We start from the raw sequence: 20276 nt of genomic DNA on the forward strand, positions 1-20276 counted from the left end.
ACTGGTTATATATATATAGCAGTTTGACAAACACTAATTTTTCCCTTAACAACACAACATAACTCAAATTTTACAGAGTTATCTCCCTGTTGGGTTAGGTACCACCTTAACTGTTTTCTTTCATATAAAAACATATGTTAGGCTTGTTCTGTCATTTTTATACATGTCCAGAGTATATTTATTCATGTGGTTTTGAAAAAAAAACAAACAATTTAACGCTCAATAAGTGTGCAGGTATGCTTAAGAGTGACTGAAAACATTATTGACCTGTAACTGATGCCAATATAACTTCTTACTTGTTTAAAAACGTTTCAGCTATATGGAAGAAGGACATATTTGTGTACAAGAATATTTTTATTCATACTATATGAACACAATGTAACAAATTACACATCTGAAAGTCAGTCAATACAGCAAGATCAAATATATAAGCTATCACATGTAAAACTACCCTTGCAAATTAAGAAATAATAATTATCAATGATCATATGATACACTTTTATAAACTTTCAATAACAAAAAACATGTTCTTCCTTACAAATAAGTTAAACTTCAAAATTTATTGTGTCAAAAATGTGAACTAGTAACCTATCTATAAATTTTTATCATCTTTATTTCAATTCAGAAAAAAACTAACTTTATATAAAATTATAAGTGTGTGATTTTGTGGATAAGTATAAAATACATGAGCTAGTTTGAAAACGTTTTTTAATACACACTGTTACAACAGTATTCACTTAAAATACAAGTAAGTACAAGTCAGCCTGATAAGCCAACTTTTATACTTATATATCCTTTAAATTTGTTTGGCTTGGCATTAATTTCAATCTTAAGAGATCACTTGAATTTATTTATAATTATGTACAGGTTCAAAGGATGTGTGACTCTCAAGATAAAATAGATTTATTTAGGTATATTATATTGTATGTACAGTTTGTACTGACAAATAGTTAAAATTCTTTAATACAAAGAATTAAAAAAAAATCTATGTACACAAAATCTGTATAGAAACAGTCAAACTCTCTGACCAAGCATGTATCATTTGTACATGTAAGAAAGAATACACACGGTCTAAATTATTTTGAAGATAAATACTCGAAAACCCTATCTTTCTAAATAGCTTTAATAGTTTAAGATTTAATTATTTAATTAACCTTACATTCCAATATATAATAAATAAAGAACTACTCATATATAAACATATCATGAATACTGTCAGGACTGTATATTATGAAATTATTTTATTTTTGCTAAAAGTCATTCCAATAATTAAAACTCCCATTTTGAAATTTTTCTTTAAATCAATAGGAAATTTCTGAATATACCATTTTATTCTTAAATGATAAAATATCAGTAATAAATGCACGCAATAATTTCTGAATATACAGTATTCAGACAGTTATATATGTGTAAATATGAACAGAATATTCTGTTTCATGTAAAAATATTGACTTTGCAGTCTGAAATAAAGATTCTTATGGTATCTTATAAGAAAAGGAGCTTTTATTTAACATTCATACACATTGGTATCAAAAAAGTTAAATTTAAACAGCAGTTTTGGAGAAATTTAAAACATTGTCTATATACATATACTTTGTCAAATAAGAAAACTGATCAATTACAAGTTAGATACATGTACGGACATAATGAAGTCTATCATTTTCTCTCCCAACAATCTGTGGAGCACTGACATCTTTCAACATAACAGCTTTCTGTGAGGTTTTATGCTCTAACACACTCCAGAATCCATCTTCATATCTTACATCATCAAATATATCAAGCAAAACCCAGGTGTATGTTTGTCCTCTCCAAACGTGCTCAAAAATCTTACAAATTGAACCAAATATTATACTGTCAACTAAAGAATCTGTTGAATTTTCATCTACAGTATACACATATGAATTTGAAGATCTGTTATTGGAAAAAGGTGAAAAATTAATTTTCCTGCCAGTGTTTCCATATGTAGTGTTTCCATAGGACCTTGTGCATGAAGCAAGTTCTTTGCCTTCCTTACTCATTCTTGCTACCAAACAAAAGTCATAAACATTGGACATTTCTCTCAAAATGTTATCATCAATAGAGAACGTTTTCTCATTTGTACTACAACTGTCATCTTTTTCATCTTCTAAAAGCAGTCTCTCTAGTTTACCAATGTCAATACCATCTTGTTTGACCTTTCCAGACATTATCATGTAGACACACCAATCGTAAATCTAAAAAATAAAGAAATGACCATGAGAAACAATTTAAAAAATGGATATTCCATTTTGCGATTTACATGCAAGAACTGAACAGAAACACTGGATTTGAGATATAAAATATAAAATAAGATTATGAATTTATATAATTGCTTTCCAGATCCTGCTTTATTATAAACCAAAGTGAAAACAGTAAAAACCAAACTTGCTGACTATTTTGTAATCAAAACACAATTCTTTAATCATGTTAATAATATTAACCATGAAATAAAATCAAGTCTAAGAATGTTCCTTGCTTTTGAATGTTTGCCTGTTATTCTGAATCCTCTGGTTTTTCTGATGTAGTGAGTGCGATTAACACATTCTGTTACCAAAACCCTTTCTTTTCCTTTTATATCTTATTAAAACATATATTGATTAAGATGCCTTATTAAAATAAAAATCCTTTAATTTTAAAGTTTCTGAAGGAAAACTGATGCTATTCATCCATTGTTAAATGCATAAAAATCTAGAGGTATTCACTTCCCACCAAATTGCTAAACGGTTAATATCTTGAAAGCAACCACAAAGACCCTACATGTTTCATGTTTTCTATTAATTCCTTGATTCATATACATTGTAATTTATAATAGTATTTTAAATAGCTTCTTAAGTAGACATCATTAAAACAGAAATTGACATGAAAATCTTGTGACAAAATTTTTCATGGTGGACTCGAGTAAAGATCTGGTGTTGAGACTGAAATATAACTATATATATATATATGATAAAGTTGCCTTATATGGCATATACTTACAGCATAAGTCTCCATGATTGTGGCTTCAATCTTATTTTTATTTAAAGCTTGACGGGTTATCCAACTGTTTACTCTTTCAAATGGAAACAGCCACCTCCCATAAAGAGGACCAAAATTTGCAAATCCTTCTGGTATATGATGAAGTAGATGTGTTGTAATAGTCTATAACACAAATAAATAACAATGTATCAGTAATGGTTAAAATTAATATGACATACACTTCAGTAAACCACAAAACACTGCAAATACAATTTTCTCAAAAAAATACTTGTAGAAGTAACTTTTTTCTTACAATCCCACAAAAGTGTTTAAGTTTTAAAAAGTAAATTCATGCCTTTAATAATTCTTCCCCAAGTTTTCTCAATTTTTGTATTAGAGTCCAATGTTTCGTCTCATTAATTCAACAAATAAACTGATTGTGCAAAGATCTTAATCATGTATTGGATTTTCCATGAAATTACACTTAAATGATTAGTAAAGACATCTGCAAAATTCTATTAGAGCAAAGAAATCATTAGAATTCAAAAAAAGAAGATAGGATGATTTTTTTTACTTCTACAAGTAAAAAAATCTGAATGTCTAAGGGACATAACTCAGCCAATATTGTTTTACCTACATGAGTACAAGTAAATAAAATTCACCTGTATAAGTATCCTACAAATTTACTTATATAAGAATATTAATATTACTTCCCCAAGTCATTAAAAATAACATGTACAAGTAGTACCCCCTGACTGTAAGCTAACATAAGCAATTTTGACAATTATCTTTTTGTGTACTGATAAAACGAAATGCACATACTAATTAAGTTTGTCTCATACCTGTAATGCAATAGGGAAATCTCTTTCCACCAATGAAACAGCTTCACTTGTAGATTCAATAATGAATTCCAATTCGTTTTCATGATAAGATTCACTGGTCAGCAACTCAATCACATTAAAAAGCTTCCCTAATGTTGTCTCTTGTTTACTGGGCAATAGTCCTCGTAGACACCAAAGTGCAGCTCCACTGGTTACAAACTGAAAATGTCAAATAAATGGTCAAATACTTCAGTGAATCTATTGTTTTGTGTTGTGCATGCATGAATACATTGTACATGTGGGTACAGAAAAAACTTTTTTTATATAAAATTGGAAGAATGTACTGTAATTATCAAATTGACAAGAAAATTCACAAATCGTACTACAGTATTACAGCATTAAAATTGAACATCCAACAACAAATTATAATTGTCTCATTTTTTTAAATTTGCAATGAAGACCATTACAAACAAACATTCTGTTAGACATAGCCCCCTACCTGTTCATTGTACATTGTATTTGAACAAAATTCTAACTTAATCTATAACTTGTCAAGGTGTAAACATAATACATCAAGGATCATAGCTCTATACAAAATCACTAGACTAAACCAATATTAAACTTGACCTGTAACTTAGAAGATGTGGTATGATTGCCGATGCAGTGAAACAACTCTCAACAAGAGACCAAACATGCCAAATGACACAGAAATTAACAACTATAGGTCAATGAAACCTGAAGCAGGACAAACAAAAGGAGGAACAGAATGAAAAACACACTGTTCATAATTGGGGCATAAACAACATGTGTGCCAGTCAAAGACCCACATCATATACATGTTATCATTCTCCTAACAAGAACAACAAAATCAAAAGTCAAAATGTATACCTGATGTTTTCCATGCATAGTCCTCAGTGTCCATGGCTTTGAAAAATGCTGGTCTGGGTGGTAGTCATATCCTGTTGGATACACCAATGACATGGCTCTTTGATCAGCAATTTTAACACTTGATCTATCAAGTCTCCATGGAGCTGGGGGTAGTTCATTTTCTGCTGTCATTGATTCTACTCTTGCTTTTTTAGCTTTTCTCCCGTCTTCTGTATTTGATTTTCTTTTGTTGCTTCCTACAACTGTTTCCTCGTCATTGATGATGGTTCTGCTGTTCCATGAATCCTTAAATCGTTGAAACTCTTCTTCTCCACTCCGTACCTTTTTCCCATCATCTTTTCCTGTTATGAGGCCAAAGAGATTGCCAATTACATCTGCAATGGTGTGCATACCGTCAGGTTGCATTTGTTCTTGACGATTATGGTAAGGCAGTCTCATGAAGCTATATTTTCCTTTCAGTCCTGTTTTTTTCTGTAAAAGAGATTTTCTGTTTTGATTTGGAAGTTGATCATAGCTGTTTCTGATTTCTAATTCTTCTTCTTTTGTATAAGACTCTGGTTTACTTGCTCTGTCCTCACCTTTGATAGCAAAATCATTCTTTTCTTTTCTCAATGGATGATTTTCTGGTAAAAAAGCTCTATTGTTGATATGAACCACTTTGTGTAAAGACTTACAATAGAATCCTTCTTCCTTACAATAAGGACATCCACGGAGTGCAGCCTGGCTTGAAACATGTAAAATCTTGCTGAATGCGGGAATGTCACACATGTAATGCAGGAGTGCTATTCGGACTGATGTAGGGGCTCCTCTGTAGGCATTAAACATTGTGCACTCTGTCAGTTCTAGCAATTCATCTACTAAAAGGTCCAAATATGGATCGAGGTTTTTTGTCTCTTCTGTCTTTGTACCTGGAACAATGCCAACCAACATCATTGGTCCTAAAATATTTCGGACATTTACAGGCAAATTGAGCCAGGTGAGGATTAATGGCCACATCGACTTCTGAGTTGCCATACTTTTGTGAGGATTAAGCCCATCACAAAAAAGTGCCAATGGAACTGTACAGCTTTCCTCCATGTCCTGAAAGACTCCTCCATCTTCATACCAAGATTTATATATCTTTCCATCAGTTATGTCAGTTAACTTTCCATTGCAAAGATCTTGTCTGGAATAAAGAATCTTACATATATTGTCACTTCCAAAAATCCTTGAAAGTCTTGGTCCAATAGGCATATACGTAAAAGTTTTTCGTGCACTTAAGGACTCTGCTTTGTATCTTGGCTCTCCACATTTTGTACATTCTCTGTCTAATGAGTGGTCATTGTCACTTGTTTTGCAGAAAAGTAAGCAGTCATTGACACATGCATCATATCTTTTTGTTTCTATAATCATCGGTTTTATCATTTGATATGCTTCCTTATAAGATTCAGGGAGGCAGTTGGGAGTTGGTAATACTGTCTTCTCATTTTTTAGGCACATGCTCAGTGCTGTTTTAGACATTCCATTGTTAGCGCTGAAATTTATGAAGTGTCTAAACAAGGAGTCAAGTAGTGTTGTACGACAACCTGGATATAGTGGTTCTTGAAGTTTTTCGCTAAGTGAATCATCATTATTCTCTATCGGTAAAAAGTTTGGCTTCAGATATGAAGATTCCTTGATTGAATTACTGATGGTTTTAAAATAATTCTGTTGTTGTCTTCTTTGAGTCCTTTTACTTTTCCCAAGTTCTGAAAGAAAAGACAGATTTTAGTGAATTTGGAATTGTGTGATTGATATTAACTCAGATCATTATAACGAAAAATTAATATATAAACATTTAGCATTCTGATTTCTGTGAGTATTGCAAATCACTACATGTACCTCAGGGATCTCCATGGCCTGTTTAATGATAGCGCCCCGCCAACATTCAAATGTCTTGCGCAATCGTCAAATGACTTGTGCCATCGTTCAATTGTCTTCTGCCATGGTTCAAAACTGGAAAGTTTTAATAGCCTGACACCATTTTATTAGCAATTTTAATCAAATGCATGTTATTGCATAACCCTCAGGCTGTTTTTATAGTATAATCCATTAGGGATAACCAGATTAAGATCGCTAATCACTTGTACCTGAGCTTGCACAGATAGATCAACAAAACAGACAGGAGAATATTATCTGAAGATAAACGATTTATTTGTCGAATTATCTAACTAAGTTTCCGCAAATGCTTATGAAAATTCAGAGATCAAATAAATAAATTGATAATCCAGTTACAAAGTTTTAACAAGATGAACACATGCTTTTATTTTGACTTGCGCAATCAGCATCCCCCTTTTTTAAGAAGTACAAAATAAGGCGTAGAACAGTAATTGTTATTTCATCAGAAATAACTTGAGTACTGCTGTATTGTAACAATAATATATAGATATAGGAAGATGTGGTGTGAGTGCCAATGAGACAACTCTCCATCCAAATGACAATTTAAAAAGTAAACCATTATAGATTAAAGTACGGCCTTCAACACGGAGCCTTGGCTCACACCGAACAACAAGCTATAAAGGGCCCCAAAATTACTAGTGTAAAACCATTCAAACAGGAAAACCAACGGTCTAATCTATATAAACAAAACGAGAAACGAGAAACACGTATATATTACATAAACAAACGACAACTACTGTACATCAGATTCCTGACTTAGGACAGGTGCAAACATTTCGTATTTTATAATCAAATTGATACATCCGCACTACTGCAAACCAGCCATACTGGTAATGGGTTCATGACTACTGAATTTGACAGTGTCCGTGAAAAATAAGCTCCACATAATTTTTAACCCCCATAACGATTACCAAAAAATAGCAAGAAAAATGCATTGGGACCTTCGTGACAGCTATTGGTTATTCTCGACTTAGGGAAAGGTAGGGGCATGAGGGCTTGGCCTTTGAAGGGTTAATAAAAACGGCAATCATTGAAAATATATACTTCTATATAGTATTTATAATGAAAATTCAAATAAATATAATTCAAATAAAATAAATTAGCATGTTCACCCATACTTATGTGGAGGGATGAAATACATTACATCGTGCTACACTGTACGGCGTATGATACAGTTTATGATGATGAAAGTTCCTCCATGGTTCAATTTTCATCCATGGAGATCCCTGGTACCTGTTACAAATTCATTTTATTGGAACAAAATCCGAACTTGATTTATAACTTGTCACAGTGTATACTTTTTGACAAATTATATCAAATCAACATCCTCAAGAAAGAAGACCAAAAGTGTTGAAAATTTATCATTTAAGTGACTATTTTTAGTCCAAAAATCATATCTCTGAAAAAAGTAATCCTACTGCACTATTCCTGGGGTATAAAAAAAAACCGCCATTTGTTTAGTAGTCATTCATTTTTTCTCCAATTTGTTTTTAGTTTAAATTAAATTAAAATCATTTTACACTTGCAGAGAGCCATAAGAACCCTAGATGAAGTGTCGGACAATAGACACAAGACAATTGGAATTGTTAGAGAGATGTTTCCAGAGATACGCTCATCACCAAAAACCAACAAAAAGTTAAACCGTGCTATTAGAAGGTCAAAAGTCAACAGACAATACTATGGTAACCTCAAGTACGTAATTTTATTTTTTTCATGAATAGTTTTGGTTTAATGACAGTCAATGGACTCTCATCATTTGATGTGTTTTATTGTTCCATGCAAGAATATATATGGTTTAAGGGTGGGGACTGTTTACAACTTTTTAACCAAGAGGGGATGGGTATGACCCCAAGGGGCTTCCCTTTTATTTCATTTCATTTGTTTTATTACCCAATATTTCTTGGTTAGGGGTGGGGATCTCGTCTGATTACAAGATAAAAGCACATTATTAAATTGAATAGGGTGAGGTGACCCCCAGGGACTTCCCTTTTTTATCATTTAATTTGTTTTATTGTCCCATACAAGACAGGGTTGGCAAAGTATTACCCGCCCGGGAATTCCCGGGTTTTCCCGGGCTGGGCAATACTCCCAGAAATAGGTAATAGTGGGCAATACTGGGCAATATGATTTTCTAAGCTTATTTTAACACTAAATAGTAAAGACTTGGTACAGTTTCATAGTATAACAGCTAAATATATACTTTTTATACAGATAACCATTGACAGTCATTTCTAGAAATATATCATTCTCAATTTCATTCTCTTCTCTATTAATTCTATATGTAGGCAGAACAGAAGATTTGTACATTTAAAGATACCTTTTTAATTACCAAACATTATTTTAATAATCCAAACTTTGAAACATGCATTTTATTGCAGTGTTGAAGTGACTTGTTAATTTTATTTGTTATACATTCATATTGCTAAATAAACACCCTAAGGGGTCATGCCAATAAAACTTATAGAATTATAAGGGCTGATTATTGTTACATAAACAAATCTGTGTTCTAATCTGAATAATTACTAATTAATTAGTGACATTATTTAATTGTAATTTTTCTTACAAAGTAATTGTTAATTCTTAAATTAGGAGTTATATCTATTTGAAAGAAAACAATTGTTTTGCTTTATATTTACAGTTTGACAATCTAGACAAATGCTAGACAAACAAAATAGGGTATAAATATCCTATTAAATATATTAAATTTGTGTATCACTGAATCTTCTTTAAAATTCAGACAAGTATTTTATATTACCCAGTATTGCCCATTATTACCCACTAAAACCCAGTAAAACCTGGGTTTTCCCAGTATATCCCACTGGGATGGGCAATACTCATAAAACCAGGGTTTTTGCAAACCCTGATACAAGAATATATATGGTTTAGGGGTGGGGATCTAGAGGGTTTACAAGATAATAGCACATTCTCAAATTGAATTTTGAATCAAAACCAAAAATATACAGATCCTTAGATTAATATAACAAAGAAGTGTGTAAAGTTTTATGCACTAATCCTAATTTTTTTTTTTGAGATATGGCATGACATGTAAAAAAAACTTCCCCTTTTTTACAAAATACTAAATAACTGAAAAATAAAATTTTGAATCATCACAAAAAAGTATATCGATCTTAAGATTAAATTATAACTTAGAAGTGTGTAAAGTTTTAAGCAATAATCTAAATCGTTTTAGATCTACAGTATGACATGTGAAAAACACACACCTGTTTTAGTAACAAAGTGCCGTAACTCAAAAAAAGTTTTAATCTTGTTTTCACCAAAAAGTATACGGATCATTTGACCCTCATAATAAACAACTATAATAAGTTTCATGAAATTTGGATAAGTCGTTCTTGACTGACACCTGACATTTTTATTACAAAATACATGTACATCTCCTCAAAATTTTGACGGGCGTTTAAAAATTGTTCTGGAAGGTCTTATCACCAAAAACATGTATTCAAATATGACAATGTATGAAGGAAGAAAATAAGTTTAAAGTGTCATTTCAATTGTCAAAAGGTCACCTTGAGATATATTTCAAGGTTATCATGGTTATAAACTAATACCTCAAATCAAAAGACCATGATTGGTCTTAATTATATTAATTTGATTTATGATAAATTTGTCTTAATCTGTTTCGATTGCGATTTGTTTTATATTTTACTTTTTTAATTACAGGCAAAGAGCTGAAACACAGGGACAAACAGTGCGTCAGATGCTTAATAAGACAAAAAGGTAGGGCATCCTTAAATCAAAATCAATGACGGACTAAAATAAAATGCATCCTAAAAAAAGCTCAACACTATAAGTGGCACTTTTTTACATTATTGAAGGTTCATTATCCCCTATTACAAACTAGAGGCTTAAAAATAGCCTACCCTAAAGATTTTATTGTCATTTTTCAGTAAGCACTGTTAAAGTCAGAATGTTGCTCCCATAGACTCAATGTAAAAAAAAACCCATAAAATAAAAAAAAATCCCTACCTACCTACCCTAACTTTTTTCAGATCTAACTGGAACCACACATACTTCTTTATTTGGCCTTAATATCCTGGTGGCCATCTTGAACAGTAAATCGACAACTAAGTTGCAAATAATGATCAGCATCCCATAAGGAACATTTATAAATGTAATGTTTGGTTTCATTCCATAATTAAGAGGTTATCTAGATGAAGACATGTGTATATATTTCGCATACAGGGTGCTTTTTAAACTAAGTTCCCCATTGTCAGCCATTTTGGTTGCTGGATTGCTTCAGAGTACAATCACCTCATTTGGAACATTCATTCCATACACATGATACAGTGGTTCTCTAACAGAAGACATTCTAATGTATTGTCCATAGGGTCTTATATGGTTAATCAAGTCCTCAACTAGCAGCCATCTTAGATAGCACAGACTCATCATAATTTCTATCATCCATATAAGATCATATTTTAGACCATTACTTCTGGACAATGGGGTATAAAATATTCAACATGAACATATTAATTCATGGAATATATTTGCCTGTTAATAATAGATATATTGTTATGTCTTAAACTAAAGTTATGGTGTGAAAACCAAGAAATGCTTATTTGGGCCCTTTTTGGCCCCTAATTCCTAAACTGTTAGGACCAAAACTTCCAAAATCAATCCAAACCTTCCTTTTGTGGTCATTAACCTTGTGTTCAAGTTTCATAGATTTCTATTGACTTAAACTAAAGTTAGAAGGCGAAAACTTAAAGTACTCTGACGACGCAGATAACAACGCCAACGTGATATCAATACGACCAAAATTTTTAGAATTTTTGCGATCGTATAAAAATCATTGTAATAAATGGGCCCTTTAATTGGAATACAATTATCTTTAATATCTTATCTTATTAATTAGGATTTTTTAATTTCAGACTTGAATCAACTTGTCCCCTTGATGACCAAACAAGCACAGACCTGATGACAATCGATCCTGACCGAGAACCAGAATTCAACCAGCAAGATGATTCTGATACCAACAACACAGACCTTGAAGCCAACACACCGGTTGAAGCAAACAAAACTGCTGGAGCCAACATAACAATTAGAGCAGAAATTCATCACAAGTCCAATGATACAGATCATCATGATCATATAATATATGAAGCAACACCCATTCAAGACTTAGATGCTGCAAAGCCAACTGATGAAATATCAACTGTTCCAACTGAAGAAAAATCAACTGTTCCAACTGATGAAATATCAACTGTTCCAACTGACGAAATATCAACTGTTCCAACTGACGAAATATCAACTGTTCCAACTGAGGAAAAATCAACTGTTCCAACTGATGAGATACCAGCCGATGAAGCTTGGGAAAAAAAACTGATCCATTATTGTCAACATTTTTAAATTATATTTCTGTTATCATGGTTATCACATGTTATTTATTATAAAATAATATATATATCAAAAATTGAAAACCTATCAAACTGTCCCTGTTTACTTGGTATGAGCAACTTTGAGAATGTTTAAGAATTTTTTTAATTGAAATATATAACTCAAATTGTTTGTGTAACCAGAACAGTTTTTTTTTATAAACCTTGTACTTTGTTCATAACGATTTTTTATTGACATATCTTATCATCATCAAGTCATCCCTAAATTAGCTAAAAAAAAAAAAACAAATGAAAGAATATTACTTTAAAACCCAAAAGACTGATATCATCAAAACCTAACTGTATGAAATTGTATGAACATTAAAGATAAATTATAGGCCTAGTTTAATGATTACAGCACCTAAAATTGTGGCATTATATTTCTCATGTTTCTACATTGTAAATGTCTAAAATAGAATGCCCAAAACTTTCATGTATTGATCTTTTGTAAATTCAACAAAACACGATACATGCATGTATGATTAAATGAGTGAGGAAGGATAAATTAGGATATACATATTTTTATATTTTTTGTATATATATATATATATATATATATATATATTCATTTTTTCATTCATGTATGATCATCAATATACATGTATATTCCACATTGTATTTATTAAAAGAAATGCCAAAGGCAAATATAACATCATCAAGTCTTTCTTTAAATATTTTTTATCTACCAGCTCAGCCATAGAAATAGAGGTTTGGCATTCACAGCACCGAATTAATACTTCACATTTTGCTTACTTACGAATGAACATATGTACTACAAACTTAACAGAAATTGACAGAACCAAATGTACATGTATATCTACACATGTTACAGAACAAGGACTGTATGTGGTTTTCTAATTTCAAGATCAGTAGTTAATAATATTATAAAACATAAAATTTGGTATGAAACTTCTCAACAAAGACTGAAATGGTGTTGAAGTTATTAGGTATAGGCCACCATACAGGTTTCAACAATGAGCAAAAAACCATACAGAATACATTGTAGTAATACTGTTCCTAATGGTTAGGTAGACTTTGTTTTACCAAGTACACAAGAGACCAAGTGCAGCATCGGTATTGAGAATCTGGTTTATAAAACAACCAATATTGAATAATAGAAATAATGCCAGAAATATCTATACTATTTAACCAGATGTGTGTCAATTCTCTTCTTTCCACAATAAATTAATCATCATGCCTCTGTGTCCTATAGGTACAGTGCATAATTGTATTTGTCATCCATTCATATAATTATTCAGATTTAGTTTTTTGGGGAGAAAAACGAGAAAAAGGCGTCCTGATATGTCAGATTAGACTTCCAGTATGTGTTTTTCTGTATACTATAAACATACATATACTACGAATGAAGTGTATTTGCTGTCTGATATTCGTCGTTAGATAATTTAAGGTCAGATTAGACTTCCAGTATGTGTTTTCCTGTATACTATAAACATACATGTACTACGAATGAAGTGTATTTGCTGTCTGATATTCGTCGTTAGATAATTTTAAGTCAGATTAGACTTCCAGTATGTGTTTTTCTGTATACTATAAACATACATATACTACGAATGAAGTGTATTTGCTGTCTGATATTCGTCGTTAGATGAAATTCTAAGTCAGATTAGACTTCCAGTTAGCGGTTTTCTGTATACTTTTGAACATACATATGAAAGTTATTCATGTATTATTAAAATCAATAGCAAACAAAAAAAACTTATTTTTTTGTGAAAAAAGCATGAGCCGGGCTATAAAAACAATAATCCTGTCCCAAATCACCTATGATTTGTTGTTCTGAAATTCTTCAGTTATCAAATTTTTTTACAAAAAAAAAGATGTGGTATGAGTGACAATGAGACAACTCTCCACAAGAGACCAAAATGACACAGAAATCAACAATGAGTAAAGCCGATACGGCATAGTCAGATATAAAAGGCCCTAAAATGACAATGTAAAACAATTCAAAGGAGAAAGCTAACGGCCTTATTTATGTACAAAAAATGAACGAAAAACAAATATGAAACACTTAAACAAACAACAACCACAAAATCCTTCCTATGACACTTTACATACTTTCAAACACGCTTTGAATGCCTGCAATTTCGCGGGTTTGTTCTAGTTAATTAATAGATGTAAACTCAAGTCGCTAGACACTGACTGAGGGGTGGATGCAATTAATACTTGCATTGTCATTGAATTGTGCGATAGCATTAAATAATATACAACATTTCCCACAACTGCACTCACTATTATCAGGATACATGTAAAAAAATGTACATGTATATATCAATGTTTTTTTTTAACAATCAATAAATAGTTACACAAATGTAGTTTCATCACAAGTAATTACTGGATATCATTTGATATATCATGGTATTTAATTTCAATATAATAATGACACTATCAATACTCATGATACTGTGATACAGGAAATATCTCTTCATGCAAGATTAAACAACCTCACATACCCCACATCCACACATTGTCTTTATAGGAGAAATTAAATAATGGTAAGAAAAATATAAAAAAAAATCCTGTCTTTATGCACATCTACGTAGTATGTCCTTATTATCTTCAAAAAGCTTCATTAAATTCTGTTACAGTGTAGTTTCAGAGGAGTTGCTATGACAAGAAACAGGACTGACGGATGGATGGGTCAAAAACATTATACTCTCTGTGTCTTCTTTCCATGGGGTATAAAAATGATAACAGGCCAGCCCCAGGACCATAAAAAAATACAGTTGTACGAATTAACATTTTTAATTATTTGTATATTGTACTTACCACATATATCAAAATAACCAGAAAAATCCATATTCATCTAAGGTAATGTAACCATCACTTTGTACACGTACAATGTATTAACCTAAATGAGACAAAAGTTAGGAATTAATTTTACATATATTTAGACAAATTTCTTTTTATGTTGTTATTCAACATAATGTTATGATCTACAAATATCCCCCCTAACCCCCTATCATATTACAAGAGTTTATGTGAGTTAATTTAACATACAAAAAATAGATATTTAACCCCTCTTTTGTGGTTATAAACATTGTGTTAAAATTTTTTGATTTCTTTTTACTTATATAAATACAAAAGTTATAATTCGAAAACAATCCGTCTTCGGACGATGTGATATACAACCATATTTTTTTTTTTGCGGACGTATAAAAAAGAATGAAGTCAGTGGGATTAAGAAAAGCATGAAATGTCCATAGACTCGAACTGGTCTTACCTTTTTAGCTTGCCAATATTTCATTATGTTTTAAATCATTGTCTTATTGGTCAATGTTTACAAACTCCTGATGTACAAAATTCCAATTAGGATGTGTATTCGAAAGTTGACTTTGCGCATGTGTGTACATGGTGAAAATAGAAGAAAACTTACAGAGGCTTGAAATGGGGAAAATGGTCCTGATTTTATGTTTGGTGATGAAATAAAGTTTATTTGAGACTTGATTTACTGATGTTAACTTATTCTATAATTCAAAGGAGTACATGTAACACTTCTTTGTGATGAAAATACAAGACTCTTATGGTAACCTTATAAGAGATGGTGAAATTGCATCACTCTTTATCTTAGCTGTAACTAAAGCTAGGAACGTGGCCATAGTTTGATAAAATACAATATTGTCTTAAGGGAGCTACCATTTGATTTTTATGGGGGGGGGGGGGGGGGGCTAGGATGAAAAATTTTGTCCTGCATTTTTTTTTAGTTGTAATCTCTGTCCTGCCTTTTTATTTTTCACTCTATTCGGTCCTGCCTTTTTTTTTATTATAGTTTATCCTGACTTTTTTTTACCTAAATTGTCATCCTGCCTTTTTTTTTGCAAAGTGTCTCATCCTGCCTTTTTTTTTACGCAAAACTCCTGTCCTGCCTATTTCTTTCAAATTTCATCCTAGCCCCCTCCATAAAAATCAAATGGTAGCTCCCTAAATGACTGCCATGCATAAATAGATTTCCAGAAGATTTTTGCTAATTGACTAGAAGTAAATCTTAGTCATATGTCATGTACATGTATGTCAGATTCTAAAATAAATAAAATACAATGTCTAATTAATGGCTCATGCTAGCAGGCGACATCAGTGTTCAAGTCGCTTTCCAATCAATTCCTTTTGCCTAACCATCAAAAGTGAAATCTAGTCATGCTGTTGTCACCTGACCATTCTCTATTTAGTTGCTTTCATGGATCATTCTTAACAAGTCAATGAAACATAATTTATTTTTATGATAATTAAAAGATTTGGACTTAAATTGTATACTCCAACTTGAATTGAACAATATAAAAAGAACATTATTTACATATATAAACTCATCATACCGGTAGACACTTAATACTATAGTACTAGAGCACTTCTCTCTCAAATCTCCACTTCTCCCTATCTGTTTCAACTAGAGTCACTTGCAATGTATCCCTATGATTCTGAAGCATGTGAGCCCTGTCTCCATGCCAGCTATTAAATTTTATCAGTGTGTTTAAATTTTATAGTTAAAAGATATCTAGTATGATTTACAATATGACAATGCCATCACAGACCAAAGGACATTGAATATAAATCAGGTAAATGTAAAGGTGAACAGCATACAACCATAAACGAGCAAACTTTTGTTCATCTTTCTATAGTTACTCACAGTGTTCTCCCAAGGGCCTTTTAACTTCATGGTAATGTGATTTTACAATTTTTAATGTGATGCTATCTGAAGTGGTTTTCTTATAAATTATGCTATGGATGTGTTGCTATACATTTTAATAACTAGATGGTTTTTCAATTTCCCCTTATTACCACGAAACAACTACATGCACTATACATACAAAAATATGTAAATTGCTCTGACTATGGTCATTGCAATTCATTTCCTTAATGACCACTCTACACCTACATGTACATTTGTATCTCCAGTACAGTCCGGTTTTATCAGACTCTAAATAAATCTTAATTTAAGGTCTTACAATGACAATGTTTGTCTCTCATGTTCCATAACTAAATGGCCAGCTATTTTTAATATATTAATTACGTGGTACGTGTACATGTACACAAATGTATATGTATGATTACTATTGATACAAGTCTCCACTAGATCAAATATTGTAGCAGTTAGCAAATATAGGTGAACATGGTAAACAGCCTTCAATAATGAGCATTTATACACCTTTTTTTCTTGGTTGAAATTTCAGGTATAAATTGCTGTTGTATATTAGTGAAATCCTTCATATAACAACAAAATTATTGGCCTAAATTATGTACAAAAAAATAACAAACAAATATACACATGATACATGGCACAGACACCATACAGAAATTGAGAATGTGGCGGGGTTAAACATCTAAGCCGGATCCTAACCATTCCTCTAACCATAGGTCAATGTAATACATAGAAACCACTTAAAATTTAAATCTGAGAAAATCTTGCTACTAAATTATCAATGCATGTACAAATATATATCAACAATATTTTCTCAACTGAGTGATGGTGCTAATCTGTAACATTTTAATTTGCATAAGGACAGTACTGGTTTATATGAAGCTGGGTGTGATTTAGATGTTAGTTACAAAAATGTAACTTGTTATAATTATTATTACTGATATCTATACATGTAAATCAACTATCAGTCATGTCAGTGTCACCAAATGAATATTACATGTACAAAAAAGCTGAGATGAATAAAATAGTTTAAAATTGAACACAATTGAGTAATAGCTAAGTATTTAAGACTCTGCTATTAAATTCCCAATTTTTCCTTTCTTAAATTAAAGAAAATAATGATTTTCATATACATGTATGACGATATTTTACAGCTTTCTGAAAGGGATTTTTTTATTTAGGCAAGCACTTTCTACTGCTTTTTATGCTTCTTATAATGTAATATAAAGGGTAGAAAAAAGTTAATAATCAAACTTCAGAACTAGAAACCCCTTGACCACCAAACTGTGAAAAGTCAACCTCCACCAATGAAACTTCAGGAAAAATTGAAAGTCTGTGTTAATGCATGTACTTTTAAGAATACATTTTTCATGTTTTTCAAAATACATTAAGTTTTAAGTAGAAGTACAGATTAGTTATTTTTCAAATAATTTATTCATATTCATTGCCTTGTCACGCATATGTTCTGAATTACACTTGCACCTTAAGAAAGTTTCTTATTCAAATATTGTAAAAAATTATCAATGACAGTGGACAATACTTCCTTTCATTCTTTTAATGTCAACAAGGCTCCCAGTTGAATGCCATAATTTGACCTTCTTAGGCCCGAGAACACAGTTATTTTGTAGTGCATTTCTTTTAGACAATAAATTCAAATTAAAAAAATCTGCACCTGCTCTTTCTCAAAATGATTTTACAGTGTAGTGTACTACCAAGTGAGACAAATAATATCAAAATTATACAAACTTCTACCAGCTCTAACTCAAAATATTGACAAATCTGTGTTAAGGGGATGTAAAATTCAGTTTGACAGCTTCAGACGTGCTAAAATTTGACCTTTTAGAACTGGACTAATTTACTTCTTAACATAAAGATTCAGCACCCAATTTTTTTTAACATGTAATTACATCCCCCTACTTAATATTGCATGCATTTAATATCAAGAAATAAATTGGGAAAGTGTATCAAATAAAACATGCAAGTTATACACTGTTTACACTAGGGACTATATTCGTAGACAACGAAAACCAAAGGACGATAACTGTGTCCTTGGACCACATGTATAATGGTTTACTTTTATAAATTGTTATTTGGACGGATAGTTGTCTCATTGGCAAACACACCACATCTTCCTATATATCTATGTATAACAGTGTGTAGAAAAATATTCAATACACTACTTTGTGAATTCTGTCAGTGAATATTTCATCAGGGGGGGGGGGGGGGGGGGCAATAGGGGTCTGTTAACAGGTTAACAACACCTAGATTTTGGCAAAAACAGGTCACAAAAAATGCTGATAACATTTAACGAACAACTTGATCTGAAATAACAGTTACCAGCACCTTGAAAAGGGCCATAACAGGTGAACACAAAAAGGTATATTTCCCCCACCCCATCCCCACCCCCTCATTCCATATATTTTTTTTAAAATAGAAAGTTCAGAAATATACTTTTGTGTGAATACAAGGGATTTTCAAGTCAGACTGAGGTGGTGATGTTTCAAACATTTATTAGCACGGAATTCACTGCCAAGTTATCAATTTTAATTTGTTATGATGGAGTGCGGAAACTGAGAGCCTCTAGGCTCTTACTCTGCAAATTGCAATATATCTATACATTTTTACATTTATAAATGATATTATAAGGCCGGTGGCAATATAAGATAGTTTTCTATTAGAAAAATCTACTTACGGGTGTCTACTATTTCCGATGTAATTTACAGGTTGTAGTTTGTTCGGCTTCAGCATCTAAAATGGCGCCAACGATAGCGTGCCTCAATCGATACTCCTCTGGGGTCACCTTAAACTACGTAGAGTATTGCAAGAGTCTTCCGAATAATTTGTGCACTGCGAGATTGATTGGCAACTTTCGTTATTTAATAGATTTTTCCTGCCTCAAATTTACCCAAAATGAAATTTATATGGAAAACATAAAGAAAATAAGTGATAATGTTTTTTTTTCATTTCCAATATTAAAAAAAAATACATCAAAATTTAATTAAACATGATTACACGTTTTCAAGTCACTATGATCATCCCGACATCCCGTATTTTTTTAAGAACATCTGTAATTCTTTAATTTATAACTGATAAGTCAAGTTGACAAATTTTTCACCACGGCACCAGTCAGTAATTGCACAAATGTATTTGCAATCACTTATAAAGTTTCAGATGCTTTAATATTCAATAAATAAATAATACTTCGGCAATCTGTTGATTTTTAACTCAAGTCGCAGCGGTTTGTGCAGCAGTTTGACTTTGAGCTACTTATTTTTTTTAATATCAAAAATATTAATTAATTAAATAGGAAGAAGCAAGAATTAAAGTTGATTATTTTTTCTATTTAATTAAGGGGACGTCATGGTACACTTTCAGTTAACATAAACCGTCTTCTTTCTAATTTTTATTTTATTCTTAAAAGGGGAGCAACCCCTGATAATCACTGTGAAAGTTTCACCCGTTTTTTATCCAAATTTTAAAAATCTGAACATGCCTTGACATGGTCTGACAACATCTTAACGTAATTTTCTATCCGTAGTCTGTTTTGGTCTGACACAGTCGTAACGGATCTTAACAGCCCGCTAGACGATTCAGTCTTTTCCGTCTTGACATGCCTTAACGAACTGATTTACCTGA

The 20276-nt window shown here is 31.6% G+C and overlaps 3 protein-coding genes across 3 annotated transcripts in view; 2 read left to right on the plus strand and 1 right to left on the minus strand.

Annotated features, from left to right (window-relative positions):
* Nucleotides 1-20276, plus strand: part of LOC139523545 (VPS9 domain-containing protein 1-like) — a 57482-nt gene that overhangs the window by 29521 nt on the left and 7685 nt on the right. The gene's annotated exons all lie outside the window — the stretch shown is intronic.
* On the minus strand, nucleotides 1491-19414 carry LOC139523544 (uncharacterized). Its single transcript, XM_071317650.1, has 6 exons — nucleotides 19333-19414; nucleotides 14777-14858; nucleotides 4683-6409; nucleotides 3816-4013; nucleotides 2995-3156; nucleotides 1491-2213 (listed from the first exon to the last, which is right to left on the minus strand). Exons 2-6 carry the CDS (start codon nucleotides 14811-14813, stop codon nucleotides 1626-1628), a joined length of 2712 nt encoding a protein of 903 aa, XP_071173751.1. The 5' UTR covers nucleotides 14814-14858; nucleotides 19333-19414; the 3' UTR covers nucleotides 1491-1625.
* Nucleotides 8164-12068, plus strand: LOC139523547 (nibrin-like). The gene is made up of 3 exons (XM_071317653.1): nucleotides 8164-8291; nucleotides 10278-10334; nucleotides 11489-12068. Exons 1-3 carry the CDS (start codon nucleotides 8194-8196, stop codon nucleotides 11964-11966), a joined length of 633 nt encoding a protein of 210 aa, XP_071173754.1. The 5' UTR covers nucleotides 8164-8193; the 3' UTR covers nucleotides 11967-12068.

Source organism: Mytilus edulis, chromosome 5, assembly GCF_963676685.1.
Source record: "Mytilus edulis chromosome 5, xbMytEdul2.2, whole genome shotgun sequence".
NCBI lineage: Eukaryota > Metazoa > Mollusca > Bivalvia > Mytilida > Mytilidae > Mytilus > Mytilus edulis.

Coding starts and splice junctions, on each gene's coding strand:
- LOC139523547 (XM_071317653.1), top strand. CDS start 8,194: ATGTTTCCAGAGATACGCTCATCACCAAAAACCAACAAAAAGTTAAAC. Junction 8,292..10,277: donor CAATACTATGGTAACCTCAA/GTACGTAATTTT, acceptor TTTTAATTACAG/GCAAAGAGCTGAAACACAGG. Junction 10,335..11,488: donor ATGCTTAATAAGACAAAAAG/GTAGGGCATCCT, acceptor TTTTAATTTCAG/ACTTGAATCAACTTGTCCCC.
- LOC139523544 (XM_071317650.1), bottom strand. CDS start 14,813: ATGAATATGGATTTTTCTGGTTATTTTGATATATGTG. Junction 6,410..14,776: donor TGGTTATTTTGATATATGTG/GTAAGTACAATA, acceptor CTTTTCTTTCAG/AACTTGGGAAAAGTAAAAGG. Junction 4,014..4,682: donor CTATGCATGGAAAACATCAG/GTATACATTTTG, acceptor TGACATTTTCAG/TTTGTAACCAGTGGAGCTGC.